General features: G+C 44.7%; 1 protein-coding gene across 1 annotated transcript in view; it reads right to left on the reverse strand.

Moving 5' to 3' along the window:
* The window catches only part of Yap1 (Yes1 associated transcriptional regulator), an 87,630-nt gene that overhangs the window by 37,969 nt on the left and 31,366 nt on the right, over positions 1-18,295 (reverse strand). The window contains 2 exon segments of the mRNA XM_057766627.1: positions 4,612-4,725; positions 15,455-15,570. Of these exon segments, the coding sequence (XP_057622610.1) occupies positions 4,612-4,725; positions 15,455-15,570 (230 nt within the window).

An 18,295-nucleotide genomic window follows, 5' to 3' on the forward strand; every position in this document is an offset into this window, starting at 1 on the left:
AACAATGAAATAAATCAAAATAGAAGTTTCTCCTCAACAGCTCATTTTGCTCTGGGGAAGACATGGACTGCTAAATGAGGCGAGAGCAGGGTGTACGTGTTCTAACTAGTTTTCTCTGACTCCCGAGGGAAGGAGACCACGCCTTAGATTCACAGGAGATGGTGCCGTGGGACCTTCTCGCCAGATACCCGGGATCTACAACTGAGCACCAAACACTTTGGGTTTCATTTCTCCATTTTTCCTTGGTCCGTTTCCTCACACAGCACCTTCCTGTCCTTCACTATGGAACAGTTAGTAATTAGCCCTGTCCTGAATTAGTGACGTGTTGCCAGCAACATGCAGGGACAGACTGAAGCACAGGCAAAGATTCTGGGGTGAGCTGGGGCAGGAGCCACAGAAGAAAGCAACTACTGCCAAACAAAGCGTGGACCACTGGCTCCGTGCAGTCCCTAGTCCGTAATCCTTTCCTCTCCTTAAAGCCTGGACCACTGGCTCCGTGCAGTCCCTAGTCCGTAATCTTTTCCTCTCCTTAAAGCCTGGACCACTGGCTCCGTGCAGTCCCTAGTCCGTAATCCTTTCCTCTCCTTAAAGCCTGGACCACTGGCTCCGTGCAGTCCCTAGTTTGTAATCCTTTCCTCTCCTTAAAGCCTGGACCACTGGCTCTGTGCAGTCCCTAGTCCGTAATTCTTTCCTTTTCCTTCAGTCTGTAAGCAACAACTGTCCCACCTTTAGCATGAAGTCAATACAACTGGAACCCGAAACAAAATGTTGTATACATGTGTACACAAGTGATAGTTCCAGCTTCCAACCATAAGCAAACTGCTAGTTACCATGTCTCAGGTGACCTTAAACTTTTGGATTTAAAAATTTTCTGTTTAGGGGGCTGGAGAGATGGCTCAGAGGTTAAGAGCACTGGCTGTTCTTCCAGAGGTCCTGAGTTCAATTCCCAGCAACCACATGGTGGCTCACAACCATCTGTACAGAGATCTGGCACCCTCCTGTGACGTGCGGGCATACATCGAGGCAGAATGTTGTATACATAATAAATAAATAAATCTTTAAAAAAAATTTCTGTTTAGCGGAGTAGCTCACGCGAATCCCAGCAGCTGTGAGAGCAGGGCAGGGAGACTGCCAGCATAAAGGTCAAACATTTATCACTACATAGTGAGTTTAGGCTAGTGAGGGCTGAAGTGTCTAAAAATTAACTCTGCTGAATTAGATAGCTCATTCAAATAGCCACCATGTAGAAACTGTGCATATTAACTTATGCTTACTCACCCTGGGTGAATAACAATGTCAAGCCCAAATATTAAAGCCTTTTTAGTTCTAAACCATTATTTAATGGCAGTGGGAAGAGGGTACAAAGTGTGCCTGTCAACTTAAAGGGGCCAGTTCTCTCTCCTACTTCACATGGGTTCTGAGACTGGACAACTCAAGTTCACTTTACTACTGAGCTAATTCAACAGTCCCTGTTTGGATATTTATTCAATAATCTTATGTGTAAAAAAAAAAAAAACCTCATGTCAAGGAATACATAAGTTGGTCAGGAGGTGGTGGCACATACCTCTAATCCCAGCAAGTTTGAAGCCAACCTGGTCTACAAAGTGAGTTCCAGGACAGCCTGGGCAGTTATAGAGAAACCCTGTCTTGAAAAACCAGAAAGAAAAAGGAATGTGTAAGTTGAAGAACAGCTGCGGGGGAGACTGACAGGACCCAGCCTGTCCGCCAGTAACAGACCACCTCAGGCAGCGGGGCCAACTCTGCTACACCACCACTGCCGTAGGCTCTATTCCTCACAGGCATTTGCCAGGACAGTCTCTGGAGATAACGCTTATCTCTAGATGAAAGGTTAACAGACCCTGGCTCCTCTTCAAAGAAAAGTCCTAGCTTCGAAGCCAGTCTTCCCTGGCCTCTGAAACCCAAGGGCCCTTAGAATAAGGTTGTTGAGAAGCCACCACATACAAGGAGTCCGACTATAAATACTTTTCTTTCTCTGTAGTTTTGATATCTCACACAGTGCAAAGACACACATGGAAGTGAAACACTCATACATGCAAAATTAAATAATAAAGAATCAATTTGCTTTTTTTTTTAAAAAAAAAAAAGAACATAAAATTAAAAGAAATGATTAAATAAAAATCTGGGTGTGGAGGTGCGCATACCTTTAACCCCAATATTCAGGAGGCAAAATCAGAGACCTCTTAATTTGCAGGCCAACCTAGTCACACACACACACACACACACACACACACACACACACACGGCTCCTCATATTTGGACTTTAAGTACTTTACTCACCGAGTCATTTATCTCTGTAGTCCAAAATATGAAATAATTTAAAGTCAGCATAAATACTACATAACATTATCATACTCTTTAATGCAGCTAAAAGCAGAGAGCCAACCAGCATCTTCCACAAGTGCATGCTAACCAGACAAAAAATAAAGATGTGGCACACACCTTTGATCCCAGCATTTGAGAGCAGAGACAGGCAGATCTGTGTTCGAGACCAGCCTACATAGTTTCAGAATTCCCAGGGTTACATAGAGAACCCCTGTCTCGAAAAACCAAAAGCAGTTAACAACCACCAAGGGAGTTGTTCTATAAAAAGAATCTAACAAAGAATATAAACTTGAGAGGTCACTGTTGAAGCAGGTGCTAAGTTTCAGTTCATCTTCCATCCTAAAAGACTTAGACACCTTTCTACTTGGCTTAGCTAAGACTCCACTGTATTTGGGAACACAGGGAAGAAAGCAAACTCCACACTCATGGAAGCAATAACTGACACCATGTGCTAGTGTCTGCATGGCCTCAGGGTCATAAACCAGAGGGGCAGTTTATACTTCCTTGGCAGAGATAAAACATACACAACCCACTGTAGCTAACGAACGCTGGGTTTGAAGGCAAGCGTCAACTACAGCAGCTAACAGCTTTCTTCTTTCTGCTCATACTCTAGAGCAGAGACGCCCACTTGGTTGTTCTCCCCGCCCCCCAGTTACACTTCAGCTCTGACGGCGAAGGTCTGGAACAGATTAAAAGTCGGGCCACAAAATAAAAAGCTCTGGCGTGTAGTCAACCCTGTCTGGAATACACATACACAGTGGGCCCAAAAAGGGAAACGAAAGGGAGAGAAGGGGGCAGGAGACATTTGCTGTATCGCTATCACGTGCGGACACGTGTGCGTGTTGCGTGTGGCAGGAGTATGCTGTATGTTGTATTTTTTTCCCACCTTAAATACCCGCTGTTCCTTAAAAGACTCAGCTGTTGGTACTATCAGCAGATAAACTAAGTCAAGATTTTCCTTTACTGCTAATGCTTTTCCCGATTTCTTTTCTTTTTCTTTCAACAACACACATGTACAGAAGAAAGAAGAGAGTAGAGAGAGTGTATGAGTGCACTAAAAGCTAGTGGCGGTGGCACACCAGATTCTTCCAAACTCCCCAAGGGCAGATGAACAGAATCATCAAATGTGATTAAGGAAACATGGCTGCTATCATCCCGTGGATAGCAATGCAGCGTTTAAGGGGTTTTCAACCACAAGGGCTATTCAAGAATTAAAAAGAATCTCAAGTTGCCAACTGCTAACATGTACATTACTTTCTTAGCACCCCAACAGGTTTGGAAGCTCAAACAGTTGGTATTTGAGTCAAACTGGCTATTGAAATGACCGTCTAGGCTGCAACCCCACCTCTGATTTTCCTTGGGGGTAGGGGTGGGTGTCAACTAGTCCATAAAGCTGACATTCAAAGTCCACTCAAACTTCTTATTGTTGTTTGTTTCCAAGTAAATAGATGGGGGGGGGTGTTTATACTGGAGGCTGTTATTTTTACCCAGCCCCGGGGTTGTGTTTTGATGGCATTCACAGAGTTAATTCTCCTTCCCAGTAAAGCCTGTGGCGTGGTCAGGTCAGCCCAAGGGACGCTTCAAAGGCTCCGCCAGCGTGTGTCTGACCGGCACTGATCCACACATTGTTTCCATTAAGCAGCCCAGGGCCAGGATGAGTGCTCAAACCACATTATCTGTTCCTTTTTACATTCATTTTCCATGCTTTGGAAGGAGATTCAGAAAGCCAACAGCTGAAACTACCACCAGGAAGGAAATATGGACAAAAAGGAGGAACAGAGCACGGAGACCCTCACCAAATTTAGAAGGGGCTCTGCTTTGCTTTTCATTTCTTAAATAAAAAGTGCCAGAAAGGATCTTAACTAGGTAAAACAAAACAAAACAACAACAACAACAAAAAACATATCCCAAATGGTTGTAAAAAGCTTTCCTTAGGTGTGGCCTGGTGCTCAGGGTGAGCCGCACCTTCAGCCCTGATGGTCCAGGTTGTATACGTGCCTGAATGATGACCCACTTCCAAGAAGCATCGTGAGAATAAAGCAGTCAGTCAAGACACCATGGCCCTGAGCTTTTACAACATCCACAGCTCACCCCAGGTCAGAAAGCTGTTGTGGACCTAGAGATCTCAAGGTTAAACAAAACCCACAGTGGGTGTGCAGCCACCGCTAACTGCAAGGCAGTGCAGTTTCACTGAGATGTCTTTTCCTACATCCCCCAACCCCTAGACTATCACCAAATGACCACAAAGGTTCTGAAGTAAACCTTTACCAAAACGAGGGTCAAGTCTTGGGTCCAGCCAGGATGTGGTCTTGTTTTTGTGGTTTATGTAGTAAACATCTCCATCCTGTGTCATGGCCTGCTCCCATCCATCAGGAAGAGGTCCTACAACACAGAAAACAGACTACAGTTGGCTTGGAATTGGTTTCGATCTGGTACCTTAAGAAGCTGAGCAGGACTCACTTTAAAAAGAACAAACACAATTAGATATAAAACAATGCATTAGAACTGCAATCTCTGTCTATAGAAAAATAAGGCAGAACACATAACCAAATCTCCTCCATGAAAACTAAACCATTAAATAATGAAACCAACATCCCCAAAGACAAAGATGAGAACTTTAAGGGGTCAAATTAAAAACACACTTTAGCTGACATAGCTACGCTCCATTTAGACCCATTATTTATACAACGAACTTATACCAAGAATCTAGAATACAGACTATTAAAGTCTAGAAATATTAAAAGATTTGTTGTAGAGCAGAACAGAAACTGCTAGCATAAGAGGACTGTGGCTGAAATTCTAAATTTGTTGGAAGTGTTGGAGAAGGCTAGGAAATATGTGACACCCGTAGGGAAGCAAAAAGATTTTCCTCCGTCCATGAGAGTAAGGAAGCGTCTGAGAAGTAATGAAAAGAGGAACCGCCCAACCATCCTCAGGCAGACAGAACTCTCAAAACTTTAACTGGGAAGAAAGTTCACCCCTAAGATATTTTTGAAAAATACACAAGGTGTTTAAAAGCTCAAAGGTTGGTGTGGTGCATGCCTTTAATCCCAGCACTCGAGGCGGAGGCGGAGGCAGGCAGGCTCTCTGTGAATTGAGGCCAGCCTGGCCTACTGAGTGAGTTCCAGAACAGTCAGGATCTACACGGAGAAACCCTGTCTTGAAAAACTGAAAAAAGTAGAAAGTCCTAAGATACTGTGTGAATGACAGACGGTGGTCACTAGACAGATGCCTTAGTGAGCCACAACTGGACAATCGAGAGACCTTGATGTTTTCAGTGTTCTCAAGTAACTGAACTCTGTTGCCTAGCAACACCATTCCAACCTGGTCAGAACCATCAGTGATATCATGGCCTTCCCTGACTATTCAGGGACCCTAGCCCATCTGATAACTCATGGGCCAAGGGAAAGCAACAGGCCATGACAGCTCATCTCCACCATGTGATGATGGCACTACCACATTTAAATCCACACTGTGACTCCACCTGCTTGGTCTTGTTCTTGTCCCCATACAAAGATGAACAAGCAGGCACATACAAGGTAGGTCTGGAACTCCAACACTTCTCTTTCCCGGAGCTGTAAATCTATTGCCCTAAACTTCTGCCAGTGTTCCTATTATAAGAAATCTATCAAGCTTTAATTATTATTAATTTCACTAAGAATGGCAGACTTACAAGAATTAAATCCAAGTGGACCAGGTATAGTGTCTCTCTGTGTCTCACACACACACCCTGTAATCTCAATTGTTCAGGAGACTGGGGCAAACTCACACAATAAAAAGTTCAAGGCCAGCATTAACCCAACCTTATCTTTAAAATCTTTTTAAAGGGTTAGATAGCTAACAGGTGAGAGCTTGCCTAGTATTTATTAGATCCTGGGTTTGATTACTAGTTCTGGAAAAAGGCATTAGTTCAGAAAGTTTTCTCCCAATACCAGACTATCATTAAGAAAAGTGTGAGGCATAAATTACAGATATGGGTTGGGTGGTGGTGGCGCATGCGTTTAATCCTAGCACTTGGGAGGCAGAGGCAGGTGGATCTCCATGAGTTTGTGGCCAACCTGGTCTACAAAGTGAGTTCAAGGACAGCCAAGGCTACAGAGATCCTGTTTCAAAAGAAAAAACAGGAAAGTAACAATGAAGCAAAAAAGTCTCCTTTACTTATTTGCTGGTGTCTTTATAATATTTGCTGTATAAACAGACTGTTACACAAAGTGTGACTCGATAAACAAAACAAAAAAGGAAAAAGGACGTGGATGCAGGCAACGGTAAGAGCAAGGAAGAGCCGGGTGGTGGTGGCGCACGCCTTTAATCCCGGCACTTGGGAGGCAGAGGCAGGCGGATCTCTGTGAGTTCAAGGCCAGACTGGTCTACAAAGGGAGTTCCAGGACAGGCACCAAAGCTACAGAGAAACCCTGTCTCGAAAAACAAAACAAAACAAAACAACAACAAAAAAAGAGCAAGGAAGGGAAGAGACCAGGAAGGTACCCAGACAGCTCTGCACCACAGTTTCAGCTTTAACAGCAGAAGCAAGGTGAGAAAGCTGGAAAAGGAGTGTGTATGATGCTAGACAATCTGGTGTCTGAGAGTGTGAGCCAGCACTCAATTAATCATCAATCAGTAGAAATTCGAAAAGAAAGATCTTTAACTGCAGTCAAAATTTAGTAAAACAATATAAAGCTAGGCTTCAGACATGGTCCTGAGGAGGAATTTTGGTAAGTTAAATTTTCTCTTCTTCTTCTTTTGTTTTTTTTTTTTTTTTTGGTTCTTGTCTCTTCTATTGAGAGAAGGTCTCCATCATCTCAATTCACATTCTCAAGCCAGGCTTTTGGGTGTTTTTCAAAACTAGACCACCATCCCCCATATATTAAAGCCTTATGGGCAAGGAGATAAAGATGGAAGGGAAAAGAAAAGTAAAATAACCCTTGTAAGGGAAGGGGAAATATGCCAACATTCTAAGTAAGATGTAAAAAGAAGGTAAAAAACTGGAATTAGAATAAGAAAAACAAAGATTAAAAATCATTTAGATTTATCCTTAGAAAACTACAATTTTATGTAGAATTTGTCAATATTGTTTGATTGATAATTTATCTACTAGAACAAATAACGCTAGAGATGATTCTACTACATGTACTTGCCCGTGTGTTCTTGCTTAGTGATAATGAAGGAAAACCGTTTACAATTTGTACTCAAAGAGGAAAATCTTTACTGTTGTCGTGTCTGACCAACCCTCCTCCTCATCTGAAATCACGGAGGACACAGTGACCAGCACACACCCTACGGAGTGGTTAAAGTACAGGGCTCTCAAGGAGTTTCCTTAGAACTAGACTCAATGACCTCCTGGAGGAAGTAATCTGACTTCAGGCCAATTTCAAGTGAGTACGAACGGTTGTCAGCACACAGCAGGCACAGTCTGCATTCTGAGAAGAGCATGAACTCACTGAGAAGCCTCACAACCCATCACAAAACAGAAGAAGCTAAGTTAGGAAGGAAGTAGCAGGTCTGGGACTCAAAACCAGTCAAGTTCTTCTGAGTCTCCTCTTCCTGAAACTTGTGAAAATCTCAGGGCATTTCTTCCTTAAAGCCTTGCACAAGTGAACTGTTGCTGTCTTCTGAATGGGTTGTGTGCGCACCCAGCTTCTGAAATAGTGATATTTCTGTGTACAAGCTTGGATGTTAGAATCTAAAACCATCATGTAAACCTGCTTTGGCAAACAAATTGTCAAGACACAACACAACACACACACCAAAGTCTCAGAAAGATTCTGTATCAAGCCAGCAGAACATGTTGATGTGCCCCAAAGTCCTTCTTCGAGACCACAACGGGCAGTGTGGGAAACAATACTTGGGACTTGGGGTGGAATTCCAGTGCTTCCCAGTGACCTGAGCTTACAACCTGGCCCATCTTGACTCAACATTCATTAGCCCTCTAATACCGGGCACTCTTTAGTGACGCTACTTCTCAGTGTGTACAGGAGATGAACACTCACAATTAAAGAAGAAAGTTCCACATAGAATCCTTACAGTAGGTGTTCTTGAACAAATAGTTATGTGTCTGGAAGAGCAGTAAGTGCTCTTAACCACTGAGCCATGCATGCCTCCAGCCCTGGAGTTATGTTTTTAATGGAATTCTTAAAAATTTCAAAATAAGGCTCAGAACCCTTAGCCGCCCACACTAAGGCATTTGGAGAATGAATGTCTTCTGCTTCAGGTCTTTCCACTGGTCTCAGCAGGTGCGGGCATGCCTTCATCTTTCTTCTCTTCACTGGGCCCAGAACCCAGCCACTCACCACTCACCAGTTACCTTCCAGCCATCCTCATGCTACAAATGCTCCCCGATTTCCTGTCTGTTAAACGGATGAGTTCAGAACCTATGAGGACCACATGGCTCACTTGCTAACCTGCTCTGACTTCCTGAAACAAGGCTCAAGACCGCCAAATGTGCTCTGCATGGACTCTTCTCCGTCCTCAGATACGCTCAGTCCCTCCCTGAGTCCACCTAGGCCTCAACTCCACAGACAGCAAATACAGGCTACAGTGAAAAAGCCGTCTCCCGCCAGCCCTGACCACTTTAACTTGTAATTGGTATATCTTCCCCTTTCCATTTTAACTACAGGAAACATGATGTTTATGCGATGTTTATAACCTTCTCATGATTTCAACAGCAGCTGGCATACCGCATGAGTATGGGCTGAGGGAGGAGTGCAGCTCCTCTGTCTTTGCCCCCACCCCCAGCTTCCCGTGTTCAGCCTGCAAGCTCAGCAAGGGACAGGCATTTGTAGCATTCCCTGCTGAGATTCTGTTACAGAAACACAACATTGCATATCTGTTGAATGAATGCTTTTTGGCAACATCTAGTCTCAAAGCACAACAGTGAGCACCATCAGAACTCACCCCTACTTATGACGCTAGGTAGGCAAACTTCCTAGAACGCCACATACACCCAGAGAGCTGACAACAGGCCACTCTCCAAATTTCACCCATGTAACTCCAGTCAGATTTCCACGCCCGAGACAGGGCTTCTCCGTATAAACTTGGCTGCCCTGGAACTAGCTCTTGTAGGCCAGGCTGGCCTCGAATTCCCAGAGATCCGCCTGCCTCTGCCTCCCGGGTGCTGGGATTAAAGGTGTGCGCCACCACCGCCCGGCTCCAGTCAGATTTTTTTTTTGAGAATTCATACATGTACACAATCCACAAGGCAGCCTGATCTATCCACCCCCCACTACCTCTGGACACTCCACAACCCTCCCTTCATGTTCCTAACTAACTCACTGAGGGACTGAAGAGATGGCTCAGGGGTTTAGAGCACTGGCTGCTCTTCCAGAGGACCTGGGTTGGGTATCCAGCGTCCACATGGCAGCTCACAACTGTCTCTAACCCCATCTTCTGGCCTCCAAAGGCACCAGGCATGTACATGGCACACAGATGTACACACAAGTAAAAAAACACCCACACACATTTAAAAAAGAAAAAAAGTGACTCTCCAAGTCCAATCAGTGCTGCTCGAATGGGCACGGGTATAGCCTTGGAGCCATCTGTAAGCGCAAAGACAATACCTCCTGGACAACACCAATGAAGAAAAGGACTCCTGTTTTCCAGCAGCTATCAGCTGCCAACGGCTTCCAGAGCCCATCCTTCCGATGTGCTGCAGCGTGGACTGGCTTGACTCTGTGCAGGTCACCATAGGCTGAGAGCTAACCTGCCAGGTCCACCCCCTACCCCATCCCTGTGGTCTTACAGTCTTTCTGCCTCATCTTCCATGATGGTCCCTGAGACTTAGGGGACACAGGTCTATTATGCATGTCCTATCTACGGATAAGGGTAAAATCTGAAGATTAATGATAACACAACAGCTCAGTGGCTTGGTGAAGTGCTCACTTAGATTTCAAACTGCTGGAGTAAAAGCGGCGCTAAGCTTTATGCACTGATAACCTCATGTACATTTCTTCACATACTACTTAGGAGCTCTGCTACTGCTGCAGGATTTAGTCCATCTCACACTCCTGCCTATATATGGTAGTCTAGATGCCATTTTTGAAGAATTAGCATCTTAATCTTTCACACAAATACTCCTCCCATGAGTCACAAAACTGCTGGAGCAATAGTGACCAGAAGGATTTAGAAATCAGTGGAAAAGACAAAAATAAAATCCTAGCACTCACCAAGAGAAGAAACAAAACAGGCATTTCATTTGGTCCTTGAATGTAAATAATTTAATCTCTTTTCACAAAGTTTCCAAAACATCTACAAATAATACTGAAGAAAAAGTGCTGCGCGGACACTATTTTTGAGTGCTAATATTTAATAGCCGTTTTCCTCAGGACCGTGCAGTGGCAATTCTATGCAGCTACACTCCCCCGCGCACTCTCCACAGCGTGCTCCTGCTCTCCTCACGCTCTCACGTCAGTGGCTGACGCTTGGGCATCTGCGCCCACAGTAACTGCCAGAATTCAAATGACTCCCAAACGTACAAAAAGAACTGGCTTTTTTGGGGGGGTGGGGGGGCGGGGGTTGAGACAGAGTTTCTCTGTAGCTTTGGAGCCTGTCCTGGGACTAGCTCTGTAGACCAGGCTAGCCTCGAACTCACAGAGATCCGCCTGCCTCTGCCTATTGAGTACTGGGATTAAAGGCGTGCGCCACCACTGCCTGGCCAAAAAAAACTTGGGTTTCTATCTGCTCCCATTGATTTAGGGGCTTACTGCTAGTGCAAGGCTTGGAAACCCTGCCTCGCTTGCTATAGTCAAGATCTTTAGAAAACGAAACAAAAACCCCACAGCAATATCTAGCACCAGCCTGTACCCACGACACCTGGCACACAGGAGGGAGGAGTCCAAAGCTCAAGGCTTGTCGGGGTTGCAGATTCTATCAAGGCTGGAGACAAGGCCAAGGGTTAAGAGCACTGGCTGAGTTCAGTTCCCAGCACCCACTCCTTTGGGCTTCTGCAGATTCCCATAAGCACGTGACACACATACATACACTCAGACATACATTAAATAAACAAAGACTCTAAAGCCCCGTTTAGAAAATGGAAAGGCTGGCAGAATGGTTAGTAGGTAGGATGCTGCTGCCAAACCTAAAACCTGAGTTTAAACCCTAGGTCCCAATGGCAGGAGAGAAATGATCCCACAAGTTATACCCCCCTCCCCCCCCCCACACACAAACTCTCTCTCTCTCTTTCCTATTTTGGAGAAAAGAGGGGCACGAGGAGGGCAGGCAAGAGGGAGAAAGTAGCACTATTAAAGTTACTATTAAAGTTACTATTAACGTTACTGGGTCAAGAGGATCGTAAATTCGCGGCCAGCCTGGGCTGCAGTTGGACCTACCTCAGAACAAAAAACAAAAAGGTTGATTATAAATTCAGTTTTCGATACAACTACTCTGGGTTTAAAAATAAACAGAAAAGGGGGCTGGAGAGATGGCTCAGAGGTTAAGAGCACTGGCTGCTCTTCCAGAGGACCCGAGTTCAATTCCCAGCACCCAATTGGTGGCTCACAACCATCGATAATGGTGCCAATAAATAAAATCAATCTTTAACAGAAAAAAAAGAAGACTTGAGAAGTGGGTGGCACTGGTGATATCAAAAGTCATCTGTGTAGAATGTATGAGAAACTCTGAGCAGAGAGAGGACGGCTGGAAAGCTGGCCAGCCTCAGAAGAGTCCTGGTACTGGGTCCAAAGTCATTTCTAAACCAAGTGGCCATCTTACCTTTTGAGTGTCAGGAAAATTTAAATCTCTGTACTTCCTTCATGTGCCTGTTTTGCATTTACAGACTCCCATTTTGGGAACAGGGTAGGGTGAACTTGAGTCAGGGCTGGGGCTATACGAGAACCACTGACCGTCAGGCCCAATCGCTGTCTACACTGCATGTAAAGGTGGTGGCTAGCTCTGTGTACTAACCAAGACGCACGGTCAGGTTTACAATTCAGTGGTAGTGTTGCCTCGTTCTGGGTCTGATCCGCAGCACAAAGAACAAGCCAAATTTCTTCTTCCTTTTCTTTTTCTTTGGACTCAGGATCTCACGTAGCCCAGGGTGGCATTCAAACTATGTAGCTGAGCTAGTCATTAACTCCCGATCTTTCCGCCACCATTTCCAGAGTGCAGGGCTGGCCAGACACACTGAATCCCACTTCTAAAGGTGGTAGATTCCCCATGTTTACACTTTTCGTTCCCTGGGGCCATGACTCTTCCCTCCCTGCACCCTCCCACCTTCTCTTTTGCAAACACTCTACCCTCAAAGTCATTTTCCCCGTTTCTCAGATTACCTGAATCGCCTTGTAGGGAAGAAAAACAGCCATTTTGTTTGAAAACTTTGTAAAAAGCTATTCGTGACAGAAGTCAAAATAACTAACACGACAGACTGGGTCCTGGTTGCACTGACTGTGGGTTTCATTACAATATTATTCCTACTTGAGTTTTTGTTAATAATGTCTTGTTAGTACAGTACTGTATTCATTAATAGTATTATTTCCATATCTCATCTTAAAATAATCAGGGAAAAAAGAGAAATCTGTCTTTTATGCAATCTGTCTCACAGTGCCATAGTCTGTAACACTGTGTTGCCCACATCAGATGGACTTCCTAAGTCTGAAAGCGACAAAGAAACTCACTACTTGGATAAAGGCCCCGAGGCCTATATTTGATCACAAAGAGCTTCAAATATAAACACAGCCCCAAAGATGGTGTGGTGGACAGATGTTTTAAATTACTTTAAATGAAGTAAAACCAGCTACCAGTAATTACAAATAGCTTAATTACAAAATATCAGATCATATTTACTTTGTATTTAAGTTAATCTTTTTTTATAACTTTTGTTTTTGAGACATCGTTACCGCCTCCCTCCAACCCTCATACCCCAGGCACAGAGCCGCTTTCCCGAGAGACAGATGCCCATATACTGAAATCAGCAGGCCACTGCCTCTCATTCCATGTGGGCACAAGGTCTGCTGATCGTGGCTTCTGGAGGCTGGAGTACACGTGGCTCAGGCATAAGGGGTGCTCTCCAGGGCCCCCAAACTACAGCTCCTCTAACTTCCATTCCAGAGGACAACCAAAATGTTCTCTAATTTAGAGCGAGACTCCCGGCACCCGAGAGGCAGGCAGAAGATGAAGGCGGCCAGAGGCAGCCTAAGCTATGTAGTGAGCGTAAAGCCAGCTAGGGATACATAAGACCTGACCTCAACTACGTGAGGTCCCAACTTCAATTCTCAATTGGGAGAGAAAAAACCCTAGAGTAAAAGCCACAGCATTGCCGATGCATTCAGCGTTCAGCAGATGAAGTTGCCTGGTTTCTGGCTGGCATCTGTTTCCCTCGGGAGATACACAGCAGGCCCCACAACCCCTGGGTTTTATATGCAGTGATTCGAACTAACGTGTGTGAAAAGTTAAAACTGATTTTTAAAATATATAGACATTTTTCTTGCTACTTCACAAAATAATCCAGCATGACAACTGTTTACGTGGTTAAAACACATACATAAGTTAGCATTTAAAGCACACAGGAAGTTACTCGCTAACTCTATTTTGTAAGGGACTTGGGCATCTTAGGCTAGGAACCCTGTGTAGGGGAGCACAGGTCTCACCACGCAGCCTAGCCTGGAACTGGCCACTTCTGCCTCTCATTTTGTGGTGCTGGATTCCTGCACCACGTTTTAAGGTCTGTTTTTATACTGTCTAACCTCAAAGTCCTCCTTAAGTGACAGTGTATTTATTCACTAGAAATAAAGCTACAAGGACACCACACAAGCTTTTGGTGACAGTGCCACCCTGTCCTCTTCTGCTTCCTTTACCACTTATCACACCGCTTAACGACTGGGGGGGGGGGTCTTAAAAGCTCACTAGCGAGTTCTGAATCTGACTTCTACACTTTAAAAACTGGCTAATACCTCCAAGTTTAAAGGTAACTGAGTCCAAAGTCTCTTACTTTAATACTTAGACCATGAACAAAATTGGTCTGCAAAGGGGTGGGGGTTCAGCCCAGAGGAAGGACATTTTCCTGTGTGTACCAAGGTGCTCGTGTGACAGCTGTGGTCTTGGGCCCCTCTAACCAAAGAGAAAGGTCTAAGGGATTGCGGTGAGGGAAGTCCTGTAGACAAAAGCCAGAGGGTCCAGAGGTTAAGAGCCTGGCTACTCTTACAGAGGATCTCACGTTGGGTTCCCAGCACCCATGGCTCATAACCGCTTGTAACTCCAGTTCCAAGGCATCTGATGTCCTCTCCTGTCCTCCATGGACACCAGGTAAGTACATGGTGCACCACACACACATGCAGGCAAAACATGCTAGATCTCAGAGTACGAGAGGTGGCTCTGCGCTTCATGACAAACGTGGCCTTAATATACGGTAGTTATAAATATCCTTAAGGTATTTAATATTAATGTTAATATTGTTATATTATATATTATAATATTAATATAATAATGTTATGGTAATATAAATATATGGTTTAAAATAAGTTTAAGTGTGGCAAGGTGGTACACCAGCACCAGGCAGAGGAGGGGGACTGCAAGTTTGAGGCTGGTTTGGACAGATTCTATTTCAAAAACAAACGAACAAAAGGGGGGGCGGATTATGAATACCACAGCATGAAGTCCAGCACCTGAGGCAGTCATGCAATACAGCTGTGCTTTTTCTTCTTTAGAGCAACTAAAAATAAAACAATGTGCTTTTCATCACATCACAAAAGGATGAGGAGTGCCAACTCAGACCCCTGACGGAAGTCAGCAATCAAACACAAACACACATGGTCCGCGGTGGTGCACCAGAAACCCCAGACTTGGGAGGTAGAGGTAGGAGGACCATGGCTCAAGGTCAGTCATCACTCCTAAGACCACCTCAGGAATGTTTGTGGGGGAGAGGCGGAGGTGAGATGGTTCCATGGGTAAAGCTGCTGGTTGCCTAATAAACCGAGACAGACAAACATGATACCAAAGCCTGAAAGAACAACGTGGATCCTAGAGGAAGACTGCGCTGGCGGCGCCGTAGGAGAACTCCCCACAAGCTACTCTGAAATAAATCCAATGCGTCCACATGGCACTGGGTAAAAACTTTCTAGGTTCCCTAAAGGAAATCAGATATCCAAACAGACTGGCTGTGGCTCTGCAGCAGGGCGGTACTCACCTGAGGCCGCGTTCATCAGCGTCTGGGGCACCGCTTGGCTGGCAGATGCAGGGACGTTCAGTTGCGAGAGCATGGCCTTTCGGGGGTCCTGCCATGTTGTTGTCTGATCAATGTGACTGAGACAAAGAAAAATGAAAGTCAGACATTATGACTCCCCTTATTAGCAAAGCAGGTCAAGTGAGAACACCCTCACCACACTGCCCCAACCCCAGCAAGGAGTCCTCACCCTGCAACACTCAGGGACACTTTCACCTCTGAAATGTGTTAAATATGAGATCTGGAGTCTTAGGGGACGAGACACCACCGTTTCCTAGGACAGAGTGTCACTTCTAATTCAAAGAGAAAGTGGTGTCGGAATCACCTAAGGTGAGAATTGGGATTAAAATTCTGGTTCGGCTAAAAATGATAATTTAACAAGCTTTTAGGACTAAAATTCTCTTTCAAAAGTAAAACACAAAAAGTAAAATGTCCTACTAATACATATACTTCAAAGCCAAAGCTGAACGGGAGAAGGAACTGAGTACCAACAGCCAACTCTCTCGTTCCTGTGAAGTGTTCCTGGACACCAACTACAGCTTCCCGCCATAACACAGTGCCTTACGCTGTGAGCTCCTCCCTATAACACAGTGCCTTACGTTGTGAGCTCCTTCCTATAACACAGTGCCTTACACTGTGAGCTCCCTCCCTATAACACAGTGCCTTACACTGTGAGCTCCCTCCCTATAACACAGTGCCTTACACTGTGAGCTCCTGCCATAACACAGTGCCTTACGCTGTGAGCTCCCTCCCTATAACACAGTGCCTTACCCCGTGAGCTCCCTCCCTATCTTAAATGGCTTTGGCGCCTATTTTATCACAAACATGAAAGCAGTAATAAATTCACAATCATTATCCTAAAGTGGAAGGAGACGGCAGCTCATCAACAGCTTAAGCACAGTAGAAAAAGGCTAGTGGTTGTGGAAAGAAAGGACAGTAAGTATTTCTATCTGTGAGGACTGGGAAAGAGTTCAAGCTCAGGAAAGGCATGGCGCCTGTCACTACATTGTTAATGCTGGTATAAGCACACAAGTTGTCTTTGACCAGCTCGTCTTCTCCGTGGCTGCTCAGGTCAAGGCCATACAGCCTAAACTTGGTTCAAATTTTGCTAAGCCTCATATAGGGGGATGTTGGGGCTTACACCACCTTCCCAATCCTGTACATAAACTGTCTATCCCCCGACAAGTCACTGAATCTTTACCAAATTGTTGGTACACTTTTCCCCTTAAGAAAGAGAAAAATTATTTCTAGTTTTTGGTATGTGTCTGAAGTTGTCCCTGTAACCTTCTCACTAACCCATTAAGTAAGTTTCCCCCAGATCTTAGGAAAAGCCCGTAAGGCACATCCTCCTCACTGCTCAGCTCCGGTGCTTCGACCTCAGGTAGCACCAATCATCTTGTGTTCCCCGGCAACTTAAGGCGGTGACAAGATGTCACATGTCACAATGCTCCCGTACTGATAATGACTGAACCTCTGAAACCGTAAGTGAGCAACTCCCATTTAATGTTTTCTTTATAAGAGTTATGGTCATGGTGTTTCTTCACAGCAATAAAAACCCTAAGACAATGGGTCAACTCAGAAATCAAGGCAAAAAATAAGCAAGCCACCAACCAAAGCCCAGGGATGGCTCAGGTAGAAAATACACTTGTCACAAGTCCTGACAACCCAAGTTTAATCCCTACAACCCAATTAAAGGTGGAAAGGGAGAACCAAGTCTGTGCTCTACACCCACACACACACACAACCGTGGCAGACAATTAAAGAAAAATAAAATAAAATAAAAAATTCTTGGTTGTGCATTTAATTTTCAAAATACAGAATTAAGGTCTGGGCATAGATGTGCATGCCTTTAATCCCAGCACTCAGGAGGCAGAGGCAGGAGGATCTCTAATTCAAGACCAGCCTGGTCTACAGAGCGAGTTCCAAAATGTCAGAGCTGCATGCATATCATTTTATCTTTCTGGGAAAATAAGTAATTTTAATAGTTTAAAGTCCCGATAACTAGACAGCGAGTTCACAGAACAGACTACCCACAGAGTGCTATTCTTCCCCCTCCCTTCTGTAGCAACAGTCTTAAAAGTGGTTCCCAGTTTAAACATTCGTGCTTCTATTTCTAAATGTGTTTACAGATTGTACTGTTACATTCTTCTATTACATGTACCTCAAATGCAGAATCTCAAGAGTGGAGACAGTTGCCTGGTAGTTGTGCAGAATAAAAAGGAAGAATACGAGGCTGAAAAAGTAGATTTTACAAGCTTTTTCGTTTAATAAACATTTTCAAAAGTAGCTTTTCAAAAGGGGCTTAGACACACAGTATCATTAGGTCTCATTATGGTAGCATCAATTACTCGTGCTAGTTCCAGACTGTAACCAAGATGACATCGTTTTGAACCAGCAGGATAGCTCAGCAGGCTGCACTGTGTTTGGCTTCCTGGAATCACCTACCTCCCACGTGGGAAACAAAGAGCTTGCTCTTATGGGCCTGTCTTCTGACATCCACATGGACACCATGGCATGAGCAAGCAGCACACACGGTTTTTTAAATAGAAGAAAGAGACAGTTTGCACTTATAGGCCAAAGCCACTGACTTCTTTCTCATATTAAGAAAAGCTGATTTAGCTGGGCATGATTTTAATCCCAGCACCCAGGAGGTCTACAAAGATCAGGTTGCAGGACAGCCAGAGCTACACAGAGAAAACCTGTCTCAAGAAGAAGAAATGGTTGGTCCAGGGGCTAGTGTACTGTATATACCATTAATCCCAGGACCCAGAAGGAAGCGGGAGTTCTAGGCCAGCCAGGGCTGCA

Source organism: Chionomys nivalis, chromosome 4, assembly GCF_950005125.1.
Source record: "Chionomys nivalis chromosome 4, mChiNiv1.1, whole genome shotgun sequence".
NCBI classification, from domain to species: domain Eukaryota; kingdom Metazoa; phylum Chordata; class Mammalia; order Rodentia; family Cricetidae; genus Chionomys; species Chionomys nivalis.